At 37.4% G+C, this 20,813-nt stretch overlaps 4 protein-coding genes across 7 annotated transcripts in view; 2 read left to right on the plus strand and 2 right to left on the minus strand.

Annotated features, from left to right (window-relative positions):
* Positions 1-469: 469 nt before the first annotated feature.
* Positions 470-2,977, minus strand: cfap184 (cilia and flagella associated protein 184). Its single transcript, XM_079867277.1, has 2 exons — positions 1,838-2,977; positions 470-1,479 (listed from the first exon to the last, which is right to left on the minus strand). The coding sequence occupies exons 1-2, from the start codon at positions 2,939-2,941 to the stop codon at positions 1,138-1,140; spliced, it is 1,446 nt and encodes a 481-aa protein (XP_079723403.1). The 5' UTR covers positions 2,942-2,977; the 3' UTR covers positions 470-1,137.
* Positions 2,978-3,160: 183 nt separating this feature from the next.
* Positions 3,161-8,315, plus strand: tada2b (transcriptional adaptor 2B). Its single transcript, XM_079867276.1, has 2 exons — positions 3,161-3,521; positions 4,287-8,315. The coding sequence occupies exons 1-2, from the start codon at positions 3,252-3,254 to the stop codon at positions 5,472-5,474; spliced, it is 1,458 nt and encodes a 485-aa protein (XP_079723402.1). The 5' UTR covers positions 3,161-3,251; the 3' UTR covers positions 5,475-8,315.
* On the minus strand, positions 7,815-13,855 carry grpel1 (GrpE-like 1, mitochondrial). The gene is made up of 4 exons (XM_079867278.1): positions 13,713-13,855; positions 12,356-12,512; positions 9,042-9,123; positions 7,815-8,944 (listed from the first exon to the last, which is right to left on the minus strand). Exons 1-4 carry the CDS (start codon positions 13,835-13,837, stop codon positions 8,598-8,600), a joined length of 711 nt encoding a protein of 236 aa, XP_079723404.1. The 5' UTR covers positions 13,838-13,855; the 3' UTR covers positions 7,815-8,597.
* Positions 13,856-17,163: 3,308 nt separating this feature from the next.
* sorcs2 (sortilin-related VPS10 domain containing receptor 2) overlaps positions 17,164-20,813 on the plus strand; it is a 187,712-nt gene continuing 184,062 nt past the window's right edge. For all 4 annotated transcript variants that reach the window (XM_079865607.1, XM_079865608.1, XM_079865610.1 and 1 more), the window contains exon 1: positions 17,164-17,587. In XM_079865607.1, the coding sequence (XP_079721733.1) occupies positions 17,228-17,587 (360 nt within the window). In that variant the 5' untranslated portion in view covers positions 17,164-17,227. The remainder of the gene's footprint in view (positions 17,588-20,813) is intronic.

Raw genomic sequence — 20,813 nt, forward strand, 5'->3', positions numbered from 1 at the left:
ATATTTAGCCAAATGTTACATGCACATCTCTAGCGCACGAGCCCTAAAGCCCCTTCAATGCACAGACTTTTTCTTTGTTCAATTTGCACACTGAACATGGGTTGGAGCTCTCAATTTTGAATTCTCAAAATACACCAGATTAATGAATTTAGCTTTAAAATGTACAAAATTTTCTTACGAGGGAGCATAGCCCCCGGGCCCTCCTAGCAGGACCAAGGTCCAGCCACCACACTTTCTCAAAATAACAATCTAATTAACTTATTGTTAAATAACTAAAATATTTGCTTGTAAAAAGTGGTTTCTTCTCCACCTCATTTTGAGCCAGGAAAAACCTTGAATAAAGTATTGTGCATTGTCTGTTAGTTTTACTTATGTGGATGTTGAAGGAGTTTAAGGCAGTAGGATGTTTAATATATCTGTGTCCAAGTAATAATCGGCCACAGTGGCCAGTCAGACTATATTACCTTTTGCTGCTGTTGTTTTTATTCATCTATATCATATATCTGTATGAGCATTTAAATACAGACATGGTATCCCTAAATTGATGCGTTCAGTTATTAGAGCATGCACTAATGCAGGTTGCTCAGCAAGTTATACACATTGAAGTAAAATCTTCTCTGACCATGTCCATGTTCTTACTGTCTTTGTACTTTTGTCAAATAATGCTGCCTTTGTGAATTATTGATACAGTAAATTAGATCAGAAAGGCCATTTAAATTACTTTTGCTTTGCACCGAAGAATCAAGAATTCAACAGCATCCTTTAAAGTAGTCAGTAGTTAGTCATGTGCATAAACCAAAACTGGCATCCATTGTTTGTTGACCACAAACCTTTATAAGCACTTGTATAGTTTAAGTAGGTTTAAATATCAACAGATGCCAAAATATCAGGTAGTGATATCAGAACACATAAGACAATTAGCTGGCAAGGTAAGACGTACTGTAATAAATATCGCCATCTGCTGGCACTGTAACAATCACAATAAGAAAACAACTAACATATAAACTTTGAATGCTAAGATGACAAATTTGATTATTTCTTAGTATTTCTCACCAGACATTTTCACTTTTGTTTATGTTACTTTGTCAAGTTACACATTACATTTACAATTTAGGGGATCAAAGTGCACATGTGATGTCACTGGGACTCTGGTTTGCTTTGCTCAATCTTCTGCTTCACTCCGGCACACTTCAGTATGAGCTCAGCGTGACGTCTTTTTAACATCTCCAGTCTCTGCTGCAGGCATTCAGAGGTGTCTACCTTCTCCTCAAAGTCCTGCAGTAGTGTGGTGTTTCCCAGCAGGCCACAGCGCTGCTGCAGCTTTAGATTGTCTGCGCGTAGGCCGTCACGAACCTGTCGGGTACGTGTCAGTACTTCACGTTTAAGAGCCACCAACGTGTCTTCCTTGGCAAGTTGAGTGTGTCTGGCCTTATTCTCTATCTGCATGAAATGCAGCTTCTCTTTCACATGAGAAATGCCCTGAGGTTGTGGGACAAAAAAATGGGTAGAAATTACATTAAAAACTTCTAAAACAACACAGTTTGCTAAAATAAATACTAAGAATAGCTTTCTATACACAACAACATTTCAAAAGACATACAGTATTATGTGTACAGTTGAGCATTTAACTGCTTAGCTATATATTTGAAATAATATTTTATTTATTGATATATAATTAATTAAATATACTAATTTTTTTAACATCCTGATGACCACAAAAACTAATTTCACTCCTCAATATGAGTTGACATAAAGAAAGAAAGAAAGAAAGAAAGAAAGAAAGAAAGAAAGAAAGAAAGATGTTTAGGTGATGTTTTCAGGAATTAAAGTGATTTACCTGCACAGAGCAGGCAACCTTCGTTTTTATAATACATAGCTCCTCGTTACGCTCATTCATCTTGTCTTTGAATGTCTTGTTCTCTGCTTTGAGCTGCTCAAAGTCCATCAGCAGCAAGCCATCAGCCAGCTCCCGTTTGGATCTAAGTGCCATCTCAAACTGACATATTTTGTTCTTGAGCTTGATACTGTTGAGACGCACACATGCCAGCTTGTCTTCCTGCTTCAGTCCGTCAGCCTGCAGCTGCTCCACCTTTGCCAGGGCTGCCTGTTTGTCCACCTTACCAGTCAGCGCTGTCATGGCGGCCTCATATTTCAGTGCAGCAAATGATCTCAACTCCTGCTTCACCTGGTTCAGTTTCTCTAAGCTCTGCTGGTGGAGCTCCTCAGACTGCTGTTGGTGGAGCTCTGAGCAACGGTGGTGCTGCACTCTCAGGTCCTCCATGAGCTCCACGTACTTTTGGTACTGCTCCTGTCCTGAGATATCTCCTTCCAGTTTGGCACTTGTCTTCTTGCTGAGGTATTCTGCTATTTTGGTCTGCAGCTGAACATTTAGCTGTCTAAGCTCTTCATTCCTAGCCTGTAGTTCATGTAGCAGATCCATATGTTCCTTATTGTTGATGCATAGGCCAAACTCTTCCTCTTCTGCAGGAACCAGTGATTCATTATAAGGGCTGGTCCTCTCATTTTTTGGGTCAGGAGTTGGAAGTCTATCCTCCTCCTCCTCAGTGTCCTCACGTGATAAAAGATCATCAATGAAGTGCTCTACTTCAGGACCATCAGTGTCCTCCGAGTTCTCGTTTATAAGGACTTCTATTTCATCCTTTTCTTCTGTTATCATATGTTGCCCAGACTCGGTTTCTTCCTGCTGTGGTCCACTTGTCTCAGCACTGGACGTGTCTTCTGTGAGGACGCCCAATGAGAGGTGTGAACCCTGCTCGACCTCATCATCCTCAACAGCTTCTGAAATATTAGGAGGTTCAGTGTCTTCAATTTCTTGTGCACTTGTTGCCTCTGTTCTATCCTCAAACGTTTCAGTGTTTTCCACCGGCGTGTTATTTTCTAAAACAAGGCTTTCTTCATGATCTAATGACCCCTCTTCCATTTTATTTAGCTGAATTTACACACGATTTTTTAAAAGTAATATTTTTTTTATTCACCTATAAAATAATTACCTGTAATTTATCTAAAATAACCAACGTTTATCTCACGAAACAGCGCTTGCCTCAACTATTTTGTGTCTGTATGGGAGTGCGTGTGTGTTGCCATGGACACCCAGAGCGAAAGCCAATCACAAGCATTTGCTGTGTTACTGTTAATATTAATGAGACGCAGCGGCGTGACCAGTGATACTCCACTGCGCATGTCCTCCCCCGCGCCACTGCTGCTTCCAACAACAAGCGGTAGTAAGCAATATGGCCGACCTAGGGAAGAAGTACTGTGTGAACTGCCTGGCAGATGTTACGAATTTGCGGATTCGCTGTGCCGAATGTCAAGATATTGAACTTTGCCCGGAGTGCTTCTCCGCGGGTGCCGAAATCGGCAACCATAGACGATGGCATGCCTATCAGCAAGTTGACGGCGGGCGCTTTTCGCTCTGGGGTCCCGAAGCAGAGGGAGGATGGACTAGCAGGGAAGAACAGTCGCTGCTCGATGCCATCGAGCAATATGGATTTGGTAACTGGGTACGAGTCTCTATTGAGTCCATATTGAGGGTGTTTAATAAACTTCCATGTATTGCCAAGTGTGCACCTCCACACAAGTAGTCTGATGCATTGCAATGCAAACAAATGATGCATTGCTCAATGAAGAAACTTAGAGAAAGTATTTTTTAAAAGAACCTAGCAGATTCCCTAGGTCTGTGGTGCATTACAGTTTTTGTCATTCATAAGATATTAATTAATAACTTAATATATACATGGAGAGAACAAACTGTACTGTGTGCACTTGTACCGAAAGCAATTTTGTTGATTCAGTAATATTTGCATTAACTCAATAGTAATATTTATGTAATAATTTATAAGAACTATTTATGTTTGTGTTTGTAACTTTCACATTATTATGACCTGGCTCAAATTATACTTAAAAAAAAAAAAGTATAAGTTTGTAATCATTTACTCGCTCTTATGTTGTTCCAAGTGCATAAAACTTGTTCATCTTCAAAACACAGATGAAGATATTTTAAATGAAACCTGAGAGATTTTTGCTCCTTCATTGAAAGTCCACGTCATCAAAAAATGTATTAAAAATGTTGCAAACGTATTACACATGATTCACCCTGTTTAATCTAAGTCTTATGAAGATACAAAGTCACCTCATCTTCACTTAGACTATGTTTTGAAGATGAACGAAAGTCTTATGGATTTGAAACAACATGAGGGTGAGTAAATGATGACGAATTTTCCTTTTTAGATGAACTAACCCTTTAACTTTGATTATTTCTGTGTTAGGAGGATATGGCAGCCCATGTTGGTGCATCGCGCACCCCTCAGGAGGTCATGGACCATTATGTGAGCATGTATATCCATGGGAATCTGGGCAAAGCCTGCATCCCTGACAGCATCCCCAACCGCGTGACAGACCACACTTGCCCGAGTGGAGGTCCGCTGTCTCCTAGTTTGACTACCCCGTTGCCCCCACTAGACATATCTGTGGCGGAGCAGCAGCAGCTCGGATACATGCCGCTTCGGGACGACTACGAGATTGAATATGACCAGGAGGCAGAGAAACTCATCAGTGGGTTGTCTGTAAACTACGACGATGAAGATATTGAGATTGAGATGAAGCGAGCCCACGTGGACATGTACGTGCGGAAGCTGCGCGAGCGCCAGCGCCGCAAAAACATTGCTCGTGACTACAATTTAGTGCCAGCCTTTCTGGGACGGGACAAAAAAGATAAAGAGCGAGATCGACCAGGTGGAACAGGAGGGGTTGGGGGTGCAGGTGGTGCTCTTGGATTGGGGGGCGTTACTACCATCATTCCAACAGGGCCACTGGGCTCCTCTGCAGCAGCAACCCCGAAACGCAAAATCACCAAGGAAGAGAAGGAGCAACGGACCAAACTACGTGGTCTTTGCCAGTTCATGCCACAGCGTGAGTTTGAAGAATTCTTCGATAACATGCACAAAGAGCGCATGCTACGGGTGAAGGTTCGGGAGCTTCAGCGTTATCGGCGAAATGGCATCACGAGACTCGACGAGTCGGCCGAGTATGAGGCTGCACGCCACAAACGGGAAAAACGGAAAGAGAACAAAAGTGTTGCTGGCTCAAAGAGAGGCGGCAGTGGTGGTGGAGGAGCGGCCGGGCTTGGAGGAGGGGTTGGAGCAGGAGGTGGGCTTGGCGGCGGTGGAGGAGTCAGTGCCATTAAAGAGGAGGGGAAGGACAGTGAGTTCTCAGCTATCGAGAACCTGTCCGGCTTTGAGCTGCTGTCGGATCGGGAGAAGGTACTGTGCAACTCTATGAACCTTAGCCCTACACGCTATCTGACTGTCAAGACTATCATCATCAAAGATCACTTACAGAAACGGCAGGGCATTCCCTCGAAAAGCCGCCTACCCAGCTACCTGGACAAGGTGCTGAAAAAACGGATTCTGAATTTTTTGTCGGAGAGCGGCTGGATATCCCGAGAAACCTCTTAACGACACTGTCCAAAGATTCGGCTGTATGAATAATGACTGTAAATATATTTTTCTACTGTTTTATAATGGATCTCAGAAAAGCCTGTGAGAACAAAAGGACTACAGGTGCCACACTACTGGATGTGGACCTTCAGTCAGTCTAAAATGTCTGTCTTTGATCTCAGATCTCCTCCATCATAAACATAGGGACATTCCTGTTATAGTAGGTACATAATCAGTATCCATCATAGGGAACATTCCAGTATGTTGTCCTGTGTAATACATCAGAATATAACACAAAACCCATTGCCCCTTGTTAAAATGCCTCCGCTTTGAATGTGATTTTGAGTGGCACTCGAATGTTCCCTGCCAATAGAGTTTCAGCAGAATGCTTAATGTTGTACAAAGCAGATATTTGGTTCTGAGTTTCTTGTTTTGTCATAAGAAGGAATTTAAGACAGATCCTTGTTGAAAACAAGATCTTAAAAACAGCCGATGGTCATGTTTGATTATGATCTTTTTTTTTTTTTTTTGGAGTTGACCTTTGTGAGGTTGTTACTATAGCTGTTTATTGAGCATGTTTCAGAAGCTCGGGTTAAAAGGCACACAACCAGGTTATATAAAGTATTAGCTTGATGAGTAAAGCAACAAGCTCTGAGTGAGAATATTTACCATAATGCTCCTGTTTCAAGAGGGTATTATTCCTGTTTGTTTGATGGATAAAGCTAAATACAGCATCAAGGGTTCTCATCTCAAAGTGTACAACAAAATTTCTAAGCTGAGACTGTGTTAGTGTTTCAACTACATACTAAAGTTTTTTTCCTTTAATTTTCAAATGCCTTGACAAAATCGTCAAGCGATACCAAATCTTAGATTACAACTGAGACGAACATATTTTTCCATGATTTTTAATGTTATAATTGCCTGCTCATGTCTACCCCAAAGCTGTAGAAAACTAAGAAAAGCACTGTTCAAAGAGGCAAATGCAAAGGTTTCAAATTTTTACATAGTTTTGAAATGATTAATATATTAAGAGTCAAATAGAATAGATACAGTATAACTTTTAGCTATTGTTTTTTTTTTTTTTTTTATGTATACGATATTGGAAATAACTGTGTTTAGTGTAAATCCGTTGTAAAGGCCAAGGTGGTCATCCACATACGTTGGTTTGTCATTTTTTGCCCCAGACATTGGTACATATAAAGTCAGTCATGTTTGAGTATGCTCGTGTAGTGTGCCTTGAAGCATATTTGCTCTGGTTGATGGTTTTTTATCCCTTTCCCTTTAAATTAATATTATATTTTAATCTTAAATTGTACCACATCAAAAATGTACAAAAGGTTATTTAGGTGTCGGTTTGATCCTGTTTTTTTCCCCCCATATTTCTATGCTAGACATAATTGCCCCACACAATACACAATATTTGTGTCGTCTTATGAGTAAAGCCATTAAAAGTAGATGTGCAGTTGCACTGGGAGAGAAACTCACCAATGGCATATGTGAGATGTAAATTGGCTGTCTAACCATTTGGTAAATATAATTGATGAATGTAGGTATGAGGACACTGTGACTAAGAATAAGGAAATTAAAATCAGAAAAGAAAATCAGGTTGTGCTTCATGGTTATAAGAAATAGGATATTTGGTTGTTTTTTGGTTCCCAAGCCATTCTTCAAGTCTAGTCATGCTCACCAACATTCAATTGTTGAGAAAAAAATAAGTGACCGGTTCATTTAAAGCTTAATATTTTCACTGTAATATTCATTCAATATGCTATTTCAAAGAGTATAATTATTTTTCTAAAGTAACTGAAAATGTGAGAGGGGATATGATACTGAAAATGACATCTTCACAGAAAGACACTATCTTAAGTATGTTTTTAGAATTTTTTTAAAGACAATGTGACATTTAAAAATGATGAGGAGACTTTTTTTCTGCTTGGTTGTGACATGTTCTCTGGTCAAATAGTCCATTTTTGAAGGATATTTGTCAAAATATTGAGTATGTGGAAAGTATTTTATTGCATATGTCATGTTCTTTCCTACTTTGTATTAAAGTGTTGAAATATAACCTATTGTCTGTTTTAAAATGAAAAAAATGCCCTTGCTTACATTTCAAGATGTCAAGACTGAAATATCAGAAGGCGTAATCTAAATAAGCATTTTAAAATATTAAAATAGTATGAAATGCCATTTAAAAGAATATGCCCACGTATATCACTATATTCTTTTATTCAAATAACAGTAATAACCAAAATTAAGTATTAAATTTACCATTGTATCCTTAGTTGAACTCTTGTCCTGACAATTTCGACAAAAATTAACTACAAACTTATGGAAGATGTAATAATGACAGAGATCTACTTTTGAAAACGGTATGCGATTTATTTGACAATTGTCTGCTTGTTCACGTGGATGGAAAAGTTTAATCCAGATGTAAACCTTTAAATCTGACAATCTCATATTTTTATGTTTGCTTTTCATCATTCTACCTATATAACCACCACCATTTCTAATGACTTTGTAGGACACATCTCTCAGAATGCTCGCCCCTTCCTCTCCCCAAAACTTCACAGAAACTCATCAGTTCTTATTATAATTTCTGTTGACTGATGTGATATTTCATCAGGTCTGCACACTATGAAAATAGTAGTGAAACAGTAGGAAGTACAACTGCTGTTAATTAAATTATTATAAAATTATACATTTTATTTTTTGAACAAAAAACAGAAACAAAACAAGTGGAATTTAACAACTGCTGTCAACACATCATACATGTAGGGGCCAAATTGGTAACATTTTTTCAGTAAAGTATTTAATATAAGAGCAAATACGTATATTGAGAAAAGATGTCCATCAGTATAATGTGCTGCAGTGTTTCTTTAAAAGATGGAATGGTGGTGGTGATTCTCAAAGGAATAATGTTGCATCCAATCCAATATTCAGTATATCTTCTACTGCATATGCACTCAACTCTTATAATATACTCTTATAATATTTATGTTGTTCATTATTAATACATAAAGATTAGTCTGGCATTGTCCTTCAGTTGTCAACATATTGGACTTCGCCTCTCAGAGGCACCTTTAACAAAAAAGCTGTGGAACCTAAGACCAGGCAATGACCCACCGTAGAGTGTACGAGTAGTTAGGGGGCCTTGACTACACCCACCAGAGCTGGCCGGAGGGTGCGGCCATGCAGCTTATAGCCTACTTTAGTAACTACGGCTACGGTACCCGGCTCCTTGCCCTCCACAGGTGCATGAAAGACAGCCTCATGTTCATAAGGATCAAATTTCTGACTATCAGGATTAAGCTTAACAAGGCCGTGTTTTTTGAAGACCTTTTGGATCTGCACCTCAGTCATTACAAGGCCATCGTAAAGATTTTTCAAGTGAGGATTTGCAGCAGACACTTCTGTTTTCGGTACACTTTCTGTTGCCTTCTCCAAGATGTCAGCCACCTCCAAGAGATCTTTACAGAAGCCCTGAATTCCTGAGAAAAAACCAACGAGTGAAAACATTAAACAAAATTAACTAGATGCAGAAATGTCGGTTAATAAAACAGCTTATAAACTAATATAATAGCTTACCATATAGCTTAGCATCATCAATCATCTTTTGACTTCTTTGCCTAAGGTTCTCCGTGTCTGCTAGTGCCCGCTTGTATTTATCCTGCAGCAAAAGGCGATTTAAAATGATCAGACAAACTACAAACAGCATGCTGAGTTATCTAATCAAATTACACACAATATTTAAACTGCTCCCCTCAAAAACACTTTTGACTCTCAGAAGATTTATGTTGCACAGAAATAATACTGTTTACAACGTGCTGGATTCACGGTATTGATTAATCTGAATGCTTCAAAGTAAAGAAAGGTCAAAGCTGAGGCTGACACTCAAAGACACATTTAAGCCGGGTGCACACTGTGCGATTTATTGAATCTTTTACGATTGTTCCTTGTCAGACTGTACGAACATGATCCTCGCTGTAAGCCATGTCACACTGTAAGATCTCAGTTGTCATTAATGTCAGACTGTAAGAGTCAAGACGCGTTAAAAACGGACGCACGTTTCACATCAATCAATGACACGTTCGGGGACAGTGAGCTACATTACACGCAGGATTGAAATGGTGGCTACAAAGAAATCACTAACTTTCATTTTGGTCATGGCTTTTCTTGAAAAACAAAGACAATTTGAAGGTCGTCGTAGCAGAAGTCACACTGCAGGACTGCGAGTCAAATCTTCTGACACGGACAGAATGTCAAACTAATGATCAAATACTTCAGAACGTAGCCAAGGATCAGGGGAATCTTTTAGGATTTGCAAAAAGTGGCCAAATCGTGGTCAAAATCGCACAGTGTGCACCCGGCTTAAGTCTGGGACACTTTACAGCTGATTTACAGGCAAGTAAATCCTCTGAATATCACTAATCTGTAACATGACCAGCTCCAGTTCCTACAAAACTAGTTTTATAAACAAATATAGAACAAGTGGATAGTCCTTGGGGTATCCTTGAACTGTCAGGCTGTGCAGGAGGAAATTACATGATTTGGTGAACCGCAAGAAAACCATTTACTGTTGGTACATTTCAATCTCTGTTAAAGTGAATTTTTGACTGGAACTTCTATACTAGGGTTGTGCCAGTAGACGATGATATCGTGTCTCATGATAGTCAGTGATACTGCAGATGGGTGATGCCTTTAGAGATATCAAGATGATAATTGGCTTGTTTTCACATTGACTTATTATTATCGTTATTATTATTTTTATTATCTCAGGCTAGAAATTATTATCAAATTATTATAATAATATAAAACAGACTACAAAACTACATCCCACAACAAAATTTAATTGCAAGGTTATTATTCACAAATTGTCAAGAGTGCTGGTTATAGAGAAGCATCATTCATTTGAGCCTAGGCAAAAAACGGCATCTGTTAGTCAGCATTTTGTTTTGTTTCCATAGCACATGACATTAACAAAACATTTTAATGACGCTAATAACAATACAATTTCAAATTATTATTACTAATAATAATATTATTATAATTTTTTTTTTTTTTTTTATATATATAATTTTTTTTTTATAATAATATTATTATTAATAATAATAATTTGAAATTGTATTGTTATTAGCGCCATTAATATATATATATATATATATATTTTTTTTTTTTTTATTATATTATATTATATTATATATATATATATATATATATATATATATATATATATATATATATATATATATATTTTTTTTTTTTTTTTTTTTTTTTTTTTTTATTATACAATAAGTCTTTAGGTCCAGACACAGCACAATAATAATCGATGGTCAACAGTCATCGATGAAAATCAAAAGCAGCTTCAAACACCGACTTTAAAACAAAACTTCTTTAACAGGAAATATTTTTTCGTCTCATTTTTTCCACTATCATTGTGTATGGTCCACAAGAGAAATATTAAGCCAATATTGACGACTCATGTCAACATACTGTCAGACGACGAGTACAGTCAGTCGCAGGAGATCCACACTCCAATCTGTACGTAACTGTTTCCACTGTTATAATGAGACAATTTTTTCTTTGGAAGTCTCATTACTTCAGTCCAGTGATGAAATATTTGTGTCCTGGAAATGGGAAGCCTCAGGTGCTGCTTCACTTGCTGTTTCCTTGTGGAAAGGTGAAGTAGACTCAGATGACTCAGACGGCGCTTTTTCTCCTTCTCGCTCATCTTTCTATGATTTCTCCTTGGAAAAGCGTAATATTGAACTTTGTGCATCCGCCTTTGTCACCGCATGTTAATGAACTCCCACGTGCAAAGAAAACTAATCTCTGCACAAGTTTTATTTCTCATTATTCTATTTATTTTGTACTTTTATAAAACAAGAGATACTTTTCAGTTTTGTATCTGATTGTGACCAAATACCTTATGATTTTTATTAGCCCCACAAAAAACATGACCTATGCAAGAGTGCATTCTGTTCACTGCTTAGTGCTTAATACACTAAAGGAGGCTGTACTGTACCAACTAGGGGACTAAATGCCGCTAGGTGGAACAAACTGTAATTTGAGTTACTGTCTGTTCAAAATAAATGAAAAGAAACCTAGCATTGTATATTTGTTGCTTTTTCCTGTTTTACCGAAACTTGTATCGAACGGTGACCCCCAAAACCGAGTTACATACCGAACTGTGACTTCTTTATACCGTTACACCCCTAGTTATTAAAGGGTTAGTTCACCCAAAAATTAAATTTCTGTCATTAATTACTCACCCTCATGTCGTTCCAAACCCTTAAGACCTTTGTTCATCTTCGGAAAACAAATTAAGATATTTTTGATGAAATCCGAGAGATTTCTGAACCAGCCATAGGCAGCAACGTCATTGCAACTTTCAAGGCCCAGCAAGGTTGTAAAGACATCGTTAAAATAGTCCATGTGACTACAGGGGTTCAACCTTAATGTTATGAAGTGACGAGAATACTTTGTGTGCGCAAAAAAAACGGAGACTTTATTCAACACTTTCTTTTTGTCTGTGTCAGTCTCCTACGCATAGTAAACACAGCGCAGCACTTCCAGGTTCTATGGCAGAACGCAGGCTCATTATTGGCCGACGCTGGTCACATGAGCACTACGACACATTCGTGTGATGCTGCCGCAGGAGCTAGCCAATACTGAGCCAGTGTTCTGGTGTAGAACCCAGAAGCGCTGCACTGTGTTTACAATGTGAACAGCATCAGAGACTGACACGGAAGAGAAGAAATTGTTGAATTGTTTGGAATTACATGAGGGCGAGTAATTAACAACAGAATTCTCATTTTTGGGTGAACTAACCCTTTAAACATCCACATTTTTTATATCCAATTATCAGAGAAGATTGCATCCTTCTGAAAATGAAGCATTACCGTAACATCTTTCAGCTGTTCTTCCAGTTGCATCTTTTCTTCTGTGAAGGCTTTCTCAGCTGCACCGGGCTCTGGTTTCTGAGCCCCATTCTCTTCTTCGGATCCAGTTCCTGAGCTTTTCTGTTGGGCTGCTGTGCAAAGGAGGCGTGGGGTCGCCCTGAAATGTTAAAAGATGGGAATATTCACCAATACAGCCTTTGCACTATAGGCAAAATAAACATTGAGATTACTCAACCTGTCTTGGATAAGAGATATTATGCCTTATTCTTAATAGAAGAGTTCACCCAAAAACAATGAGTCATAATTCTTTAAAAAGAGGTTTACCAGCAGAATGTCATTCTTTAGCATTAGCATTGATCACAGTGGCTATTGAAAATCAATCTTTTATCCTTTTTGGAACTGAAAGTCACAATGAAGTGAAAGCAGTGACAGATCTTTTCTTCCCTATTTTGATGTAAAAGAAAAAACAATGTCGGGTGGGAGTGGGACTTGCTTCTATGCATCTGTTGTTGATTGGATGTGAGATGTGGGAGTTGCACTCAAAAATGGATGCAGATGAACGTGAGCTTGCAAGATCAGAGTTTAAGCGGAGTTTTAAGTCCTGTACATGTCACCAGAGACAAGTCTGTCATGAATGATCACTGTATGGAAAGCAAAGCAGCCTTAAAAAAAGACAAGTTCTATAAACTAGTTGATTTAAGATAACTGCTTCTTTATGGGTAGCAGTGAACATTGAATAGGTGATGACTTATAAAATAAATAAAATAGGTTTATCATCTTAACTGATTAATTCTTTGTGGGACATAACCTTTCAAATAACATGGGATTCTAGATAACTTTACATAACAAAATAGTTAAGAGTCCAGTCTGCAACTAGTTAAGAGATAGTCTAAACCAATCAAGAGGTGAAACAGAGGCAGTACGATTAGCCTCAACTTCAGTAAGTCTTCAGAACTAGCACGTGTCTGAAAATGAGTCTGTCACTGCAATGTCAACCTACGAACACTATTTTTTAAAGGCTTAAGGAGATCGACACAAACATCCTGAACTCAATGAAACACATTTTCTGTCTGTAACGATACATATCATGATATGCTAAAGAACAGTAAGCACATTTCAGTAAGAAGCATCGATGATCATACGTAACTAGTATGCACAATTATAATGTTTCCGACAGGACAACAAAGCTGTCTAACGATAGGCTTCTGTCATAAGTTAGGGTCCTTAGGACATCAGAAAGAATCATTCATTTCTAAACAGCTTACGCAACGGAAAAAATATTGATTTTCATAAAACCAAAATGTTTACCTAAGCTTGGACACCAACTACACACAATAACACTGCCCTGAAAGCCTACCTTACAAGTGAAGGAGACGCTAAGATAGAAGAGCTCTGTCTGATCGCACGCACACACCAGTTCGCCATCTTCATCTTCACTGCTGATGTCCACGCTGAGAGACACGCAGAAAGAGCAAGTCTCATTCAACCAATCGCAGCTTCTGTTTTTACACGGTTGTCTTACACGACCAATCCTCGCTCTAGTCAAAACTGACGCAATTCTGTAGTTTGGTTGAGAGAAAGGTCGAAACATTTTGCACGTAATAAAGGACGGCGTCTTTTCTTGGCCAACTGAAGGTTAACGCACACTTTCATTACTCAACTACGCCGAGCTTTTACATCACTCCAGGTTCACCAATTCAGACAACACACACGAATGAATTTAAAATATGTTGTTTAAAATTGCATTTAACCGGCATTGGAAGACAAATATTGGCAAAATGCTTGCCTTGAGTAGGCTAGTCAGAGTTCACTTCATGAGTGATGGAAATTCTCTATAATAGGCTCATAAAACAACAACAACAAAAAAACATTTATCTAATTATCACAATTTGAACTTTACTGTTTCTGTGTACTATTTCAGTTTATTATATATTCAGAATCAAAGTAGGAAATATGATTGTGATTTTTTTCTTTCCAGACAACTGACAATGTTAAGCCTACTCTTTAAATTTAGTCCAGTAATCCTCGGACTCTCAGTCAGCCTAGTGTGTCTCTTGGACAATAAGTCATCTGAGAGATTGAGGTGAGGAGATCCTAATTTGTATCTTGATTTAGGCTCAGAAACAGTTCCTGCTTGCATAAGGATTTTGACCCAGAAAGGAGTTGTCTTCGCCAAGCCTGTTGTTTGACCTGACGAAGACCTTGTCTCAGTCCTTAGAGGTGATAAAATCCTGCTATGAGCAGTCATATGTGTCACCGTTCAAAATGTTTGGTTCAGTAAACATTTTTTTAAAAGGAATTTATACTTTTATTCAGCAAGGATGCATTAAATTGATCAAAAGTGACAGTAAAGACACTATATGTTACAGAAGATTTCTATTTCTAATAAATTTTGTTCTTGTAAACATTCTATTTATAAAGAGTCTTGAAAAAATAATAAATAAATAAATGTTACAGGATATTAGAATGATTTTCTAAAAAAAAAATCATGTGACACTGAATACTGGAGAGTAATAATGCTGAAAATTCAGCTTTGCCATCACAGGAGTAAATCACATTAAAGTAATATTAAAATAGAGAACAGTCAAGTCAAGTCACCTTCATTTATTTAGTGCTTTTAACAATATAGACAGTTTCAAAGCAGCTTTACAGGGATAATAGGAAATTAAAGTAACAGATATTGTTTTGGCTTTACAGCAGCTCTAGAATAAAGTTATCGTCCAGCTAAAGTTATTTTTGATCGATTCACTTCCGTTGAGAAGATCATTAGTTATTAACTTAGGGGCCACTTACACGACACCGTTCTAACAGAAAACCCTTAACGCGCTCCGGCCCGCTCATTCCCACAACAACAGTGCATGTCGGCTCGAGAATGCAAACCTTGAAATAGGTTCCAAGGTGCAAGCCTTGCAGAAGAAAAAAAAATATATATATTATTATTATTTTATCTCTGCGCAAACTTTAAAAACGCAAACCTGTGAAAACGCTGACGGCGTGCACATGCGCATTACGTGTTTAGTCTTTAGGTATGCGCGTTTGAATATGTGCACAGGCGTGTAGTCTTTCTTTACAAATTGACCTAAACAAATCAAAGACTAAACAAAACAAAGACTTCTTTTACAACTATTTAAAAAAGAAGGTGTAGGTGTGTTTCACTGTTGTCAGCCTGAGCTTCAGCGTTGCCCTGTGACTCTACATTTGATAGAAAATGTGGATGTTTTAGAATTTTAGAACTCAAAACATATAATATTTTTAACTCTATACAAGTCTAAAGGTGTTAAATCAATTGCAAAGTTCTTGTTTAGTGTTGCTTGTTTGAGGAATGATCTGAAAATGAAAATCTGCCTTTATTTATTAGAAAACTTGGACAGCATGATTCAGTGGCCACACATCAGCTCGCTAGAATGTAACTTGAAATACTTAGCTGTGCATATAATTTCATGCTTCATCTTCTGAAATTCTAATTTTTTGATTGATTTCAACTGAGTTAGCTTAATGACACTGAATAATTTGTCCATGTTGAATGTTTTAAGTTAAAGGGAGAAAGATAAAAATGAGAAAAAAATATGCATATATTTATACACACACACACACACACACACACACACACACACACACACACACACGCAACAAGTACACAGGGGTATCATAAAATATAAAAGTTAGATTAAATTATATTAAAAAGATTAATGTCAGATTTCCCATGCAGAAGCCCAGCTAAAGTGATTTGCATACCTTCTTTAAAACAGTTTCAAAAAAAGTTTTACCCCCGGTTTCACAGACAAGGCTTAAGCTAGTCCCAGGCTAAAATGCATGTTTGAACTGTTTAAACTGAAAGCAACTTGCAATGACATATCTTATATATAAATATATTAGTGTTATTGTTTTGCCTCAAGATGCACATCAGTAATATTTTTTTAAGGCATGTTTATAAAAGCCACGTAAATGTTCTAATTGAGCTAAGGCCTAATCGTGGCTTAATTTAAACCATGTCTGCGAAACCGGGCCTTATATTTCATTCCTGCTAACAATTGTTTAACCGGTACTACAGACAGAGTCAAAACAGCTTGAAGGCAAATGGGGGAAAAGAGAATTGATAATCCAAAAAACCCCGTTGTTTCATTTAATATAACAGTTCTTTCTAATATATTTAGTAAGTCCAAAGGGTTTTCCTGCTCACATATGTGACCCTTTACATTTGTCCATGCATTGTGATTGTGGTTTATTTTAAACAGAGCAACCTTAATAATACTTCAACAATAGGCCATTTAAATATTGTAGGCTAGGCTATATCAAATATAGTAATTGTGCATTTGAAGTAGTTTACATGCAACCAGCTCTGGTCATGTGACTGTTTACACTAGCCATGTAAAAAAATAAAAAATTCCCAAGACAGTCTGTAGCCTACATATATAGTTGACACAAAAATATATTGATTTAATACATTTATGAATTAATGAATAAAATGAATCAACACTTTTAGACCCTTCAAATTTTGGTCACAATTTACAAATGTTATGGGGGATTAAATTGAATTAACTGGATCTTAGAAATTAAGGAGAAACTTTTTTTTGTTGCATTATTTGATATGCGATGTTAGTACAAACATAAACTTTCTAACAAGCAAACAAACACTTGACTCGTAGCTCCACTAGGTGGCAGGCAAATACGGCTGATCTTCTCATCGGTCTCGGCTGATTTGTATAGGTTACAGCACATGAGCGCGCTCGGTGTGTAGCTCTGTTTTCCCCACCCTCTTCCCATCTCTCTCCCTTTCTCTCTCTCACTCTCTCTCTCTCCCTCCCTCCCCCTCTCTTACATTAGAGCTTTCCATCTTTCGCTTGCATCGCACACTCGCTTTGACAGTGTTAAATGAAGACGCTCATCATGGCAGTTTTTGCGCACCTGTACCCAGCTGTGTTTTTCGCCTGCGCGTGGATGTCACTGTTCGGACCGATTTCATGTCACAGCGGCGTTATACAGCAGATAAACGAGCAGGACCGAGAGCTTGACAGCCGCGGTGGGCATGTCATTGGCAGAGATGAAACGCTTATCTCAGCACACAGCCGCGGAGATTACAGCGGGGACCCGGGCGGACCGGCCATGGGAGTTCCCCGAGTCCGGAGGGCATCGACTCCGGAGAAAGTCTCTCTACTCAGCAGCTCTTTCGTCCTTAAAGGGGATGCCACCCACAACCAGGCAATGGTCCACTGGACGGGTGAAAATAGCAGCGTGAGTACCCCCCCACCCCCCCTCTTCTGTTCTCCATTGTAGTTGTCCCAAAAACTCACAAGATTGAACGTTGAGTTGTTTAATCTGTCAAGTCATGTCATAAGGCTCGTAGATGCTCTAATAAATTATTTCGGGTTTGAGCAACTGGTAATGAATATGAAGCATGCGCGCATAATGTTTGTACGGCAGGTAGCATAACGCCCAGCATTCATCATCACACAAAACACATCTGCATTGTGTATTGAGAGGTTTATAGGTTCAGTGTTTACCAAACCATGTAATGTGAGTCAGAATGACAGCTGATGCCGAAACGCTCCGACGGTGCACCATGCACCTGCACGCGCCTAGCTGGCTGAAGTTCACTTCAAGTCTTCGTTAGTATAAAGCTGGGTGACGCAAACTTTGAAGTGTGACTATGTTTACTTGTGCTTGGTCAATTATATAAACGATACAATGTGATATAGTTGTTACAAAAGCGATCAAACGAACCAGCGACTCCTCGAGCGCGTGCAGCGCGGATGCGCTCTGAACAAACGCGCGCTTGTCTGTGTAATAGTTTGGTGAATTGTATCTTCAGGAGATGTCTCTCATTCATTCACAAAGCTGCCAAAATATCTCATGAGATGTTTACAGAAAATAAAAGCGCCCTGATAACTTTTGAATACCTGTTAGAAGTATCATATGATTCTGTAACCTAAAGTTTTTTTATTTGATTTTTTTTATTCAACTTTCATAAAAGCTTACAATGATATTTAACATTAAGCATAATACAAACAGATATTGGGGAAAACATATAAGAGATTTTACATTGTTCAGAGTAAAAACATTTTTTTCAGTATAAGAGATGTTTTTTATACACTTGTTATTTCTAGTGATTTAATTCAATGAGTCATGGAATATTTTAAGATATTTACAAAGAAAATTAAAGGAGGGTGTTATAGACATTACTTTAGCTTTATGTATATGAAACTTCCCAAGAATAATTATTAACTTTAATGTGTTATCAATTATATCGGAGCCATATTACAGTCCAAGAAGAAGATCATAGCCTCATCTATTCTGATTATTTTGTAGAATGTATCAAAAACCAACATAGATAGGCGACCTGCTTCCAAAAGTCTTCAGAGTATTTACAATTACAAAATAAATGTATTTGAGTTTCAGATTCAAGATTACAAAAACAACATTGTGGTGAGATGTATTTTTAAAACTTATTAAGAAATGCATTACACAGAAAATACCTGTGTAGTATTTTAAAATTATTTTCCTTGACCTTATTTGGCAGTACAAAATTATTTACTTGCAGACCAGATTATCTCAATTGAAGGTATTGAAGAAAAAAATTGTTTACATTTCATAATTGCTTTTGGGTAACAGCTGATATCTTGATTAAGACACTTTCTGATGTAAGAGTTATTACACTTCATATCCAAAATATGAACTCTTCCAATAACAAGTTTAGGAGTCTGCCGGAGTTGTGAGTTGTAATATGCGCTTTCACAAGCTGAAGCAATTTAATGGAGACGTTTTTAACAACCATATAATCTCTACATGTAGATTCAATCCCTGAGAGAGCAAGAAATTGTTACTTAACCTAAAGTTAAACTTTTAGAACTGAGAAAGATTATTGCTCAGATCTTTCATAATTTGATTAGTTAGTTTTAACTTCATCTCAGATGTTTGTCCTAAAATTGTTGTCAATAAAGAGTGTAAAAAATGATTAGATAAGTTGGTTTTCGATGAATTTGATGAGAATGTTTTTTGTTTTTTTTAACTGTAATCTCTGACTTTTGATTGTAGACTTTTGGTATCTTGGCGAATTTGAGGGCAGTTTTGAAACATTGTTAAGTTGTCTCTTGTGTAAAAGGAGCACATTTTAGCATGCTTTTAAAAAGAGTACTTATTGAAATGATATAGCCTATACTTTAAAAGAATATGCTCAAGTGTGAACTGAATGTAATGTTTTCAGACACCTAATTGCAATTAAATGAAATGCATTATAGTTTAAATTTGTTAAATGCAATTTGCTGAACTTTAGATTGACCCTCTTATAGGACATAAGTACATCTTTATATTTAATTTCATAATAATACTTAATAATAATTTCTTTAAAATATGGTTAAAGTGTTCTGCCGAATGTACTGACAAGCATTCAAAGTAAACTCAAATATACTTAAAGTTTCTATTGAAACTTGCATGTATTTACACATTTGTAATTATAAAGTTGCAATTTAGCCTAGTACATATAAAATATAGTAATTTTAAATGTAATGCTAAATAACACACTAGGCTGCAATCAACAATAGAACAATATAATCAAGTACTTTACGGCCCGGTTTCACAGACAGGGCTTAGATTAAGCCATTAGGCCTTAGTTCAATTAGGACATTCAAGTAGCTTTTATAAATGTGCCTTAGAAAAAACATTACTGATGTACATCTTGAGACAAAACAATGGCACATATTTTAAGATATGTCAGTGCAAGTTGCTTTCAGTTAAAGCAGCTCAAACATGCATTTTAGTCTCGGACTACCTTAAGCCTTATCTGTGAAACTGGGGGTACAGGTTTTAGTATGTTAGTCAACACATTAAATGTGTATCTTTAAATCAAAACAAAAAAATTATTTAAAAAAACAATTGAATGTTCTTTTTAATCTGACATTATTACAAAGCACAGTTGTGTTAAGAACCATGAAAGTGTATACTAAAGCAGCCTTTAAGTGGGCTTTTATTTTATTATATTATCTGCAGGTACAGTTTTAAAAAAATATATTTTTAAGATTTGAAGTATACCAAGTGCACATTCAACACAATTAAGTGCACTTCTTTTTCACAAGCGGTCTTCTGAAACTTTAGAGGAGTCTCACAAAGATGAGAAGCAGGAGACAAGTGAAAGTCTCGAATTGAGATATTAAAGAGTTCTCATTTTCCTCTTAACCACGGATCCACTGTGTTTTTCCAAAAGATCTAGAAAAAAAAAGCCATTTTGAGAGGCATGGAATTGGCATGAAGCTGCAACATCATGTGTGTATTGGAGATGTAAGTGTATGTGGTCTTGTTGCTTCTTTCAATTACTTAAGGACCTTAAAGTAGCTGATTGAATTGTGCAGGTCATGGCTGCTATGTCAGATGTCCTACAGTGAGGAGAGCTGTAACCGCAATTGAGCTGAGCAACAACAGACATGTACTGGATAAGCACAGAGATCAACAAGCACTGATACAGCTG

The sequence above is a fragment of the Squalius cephalus genome, assembly GCF_949319135.1.
Source record: "Squalius cephalus genome assembly, chromosome: 3".
Lineage (NCBI taxonomy): Eukaryota > Metazoa > Chordata > Actinopteri > Cypriniformes > Leuciscidae > Squalius > Squalius cephalus.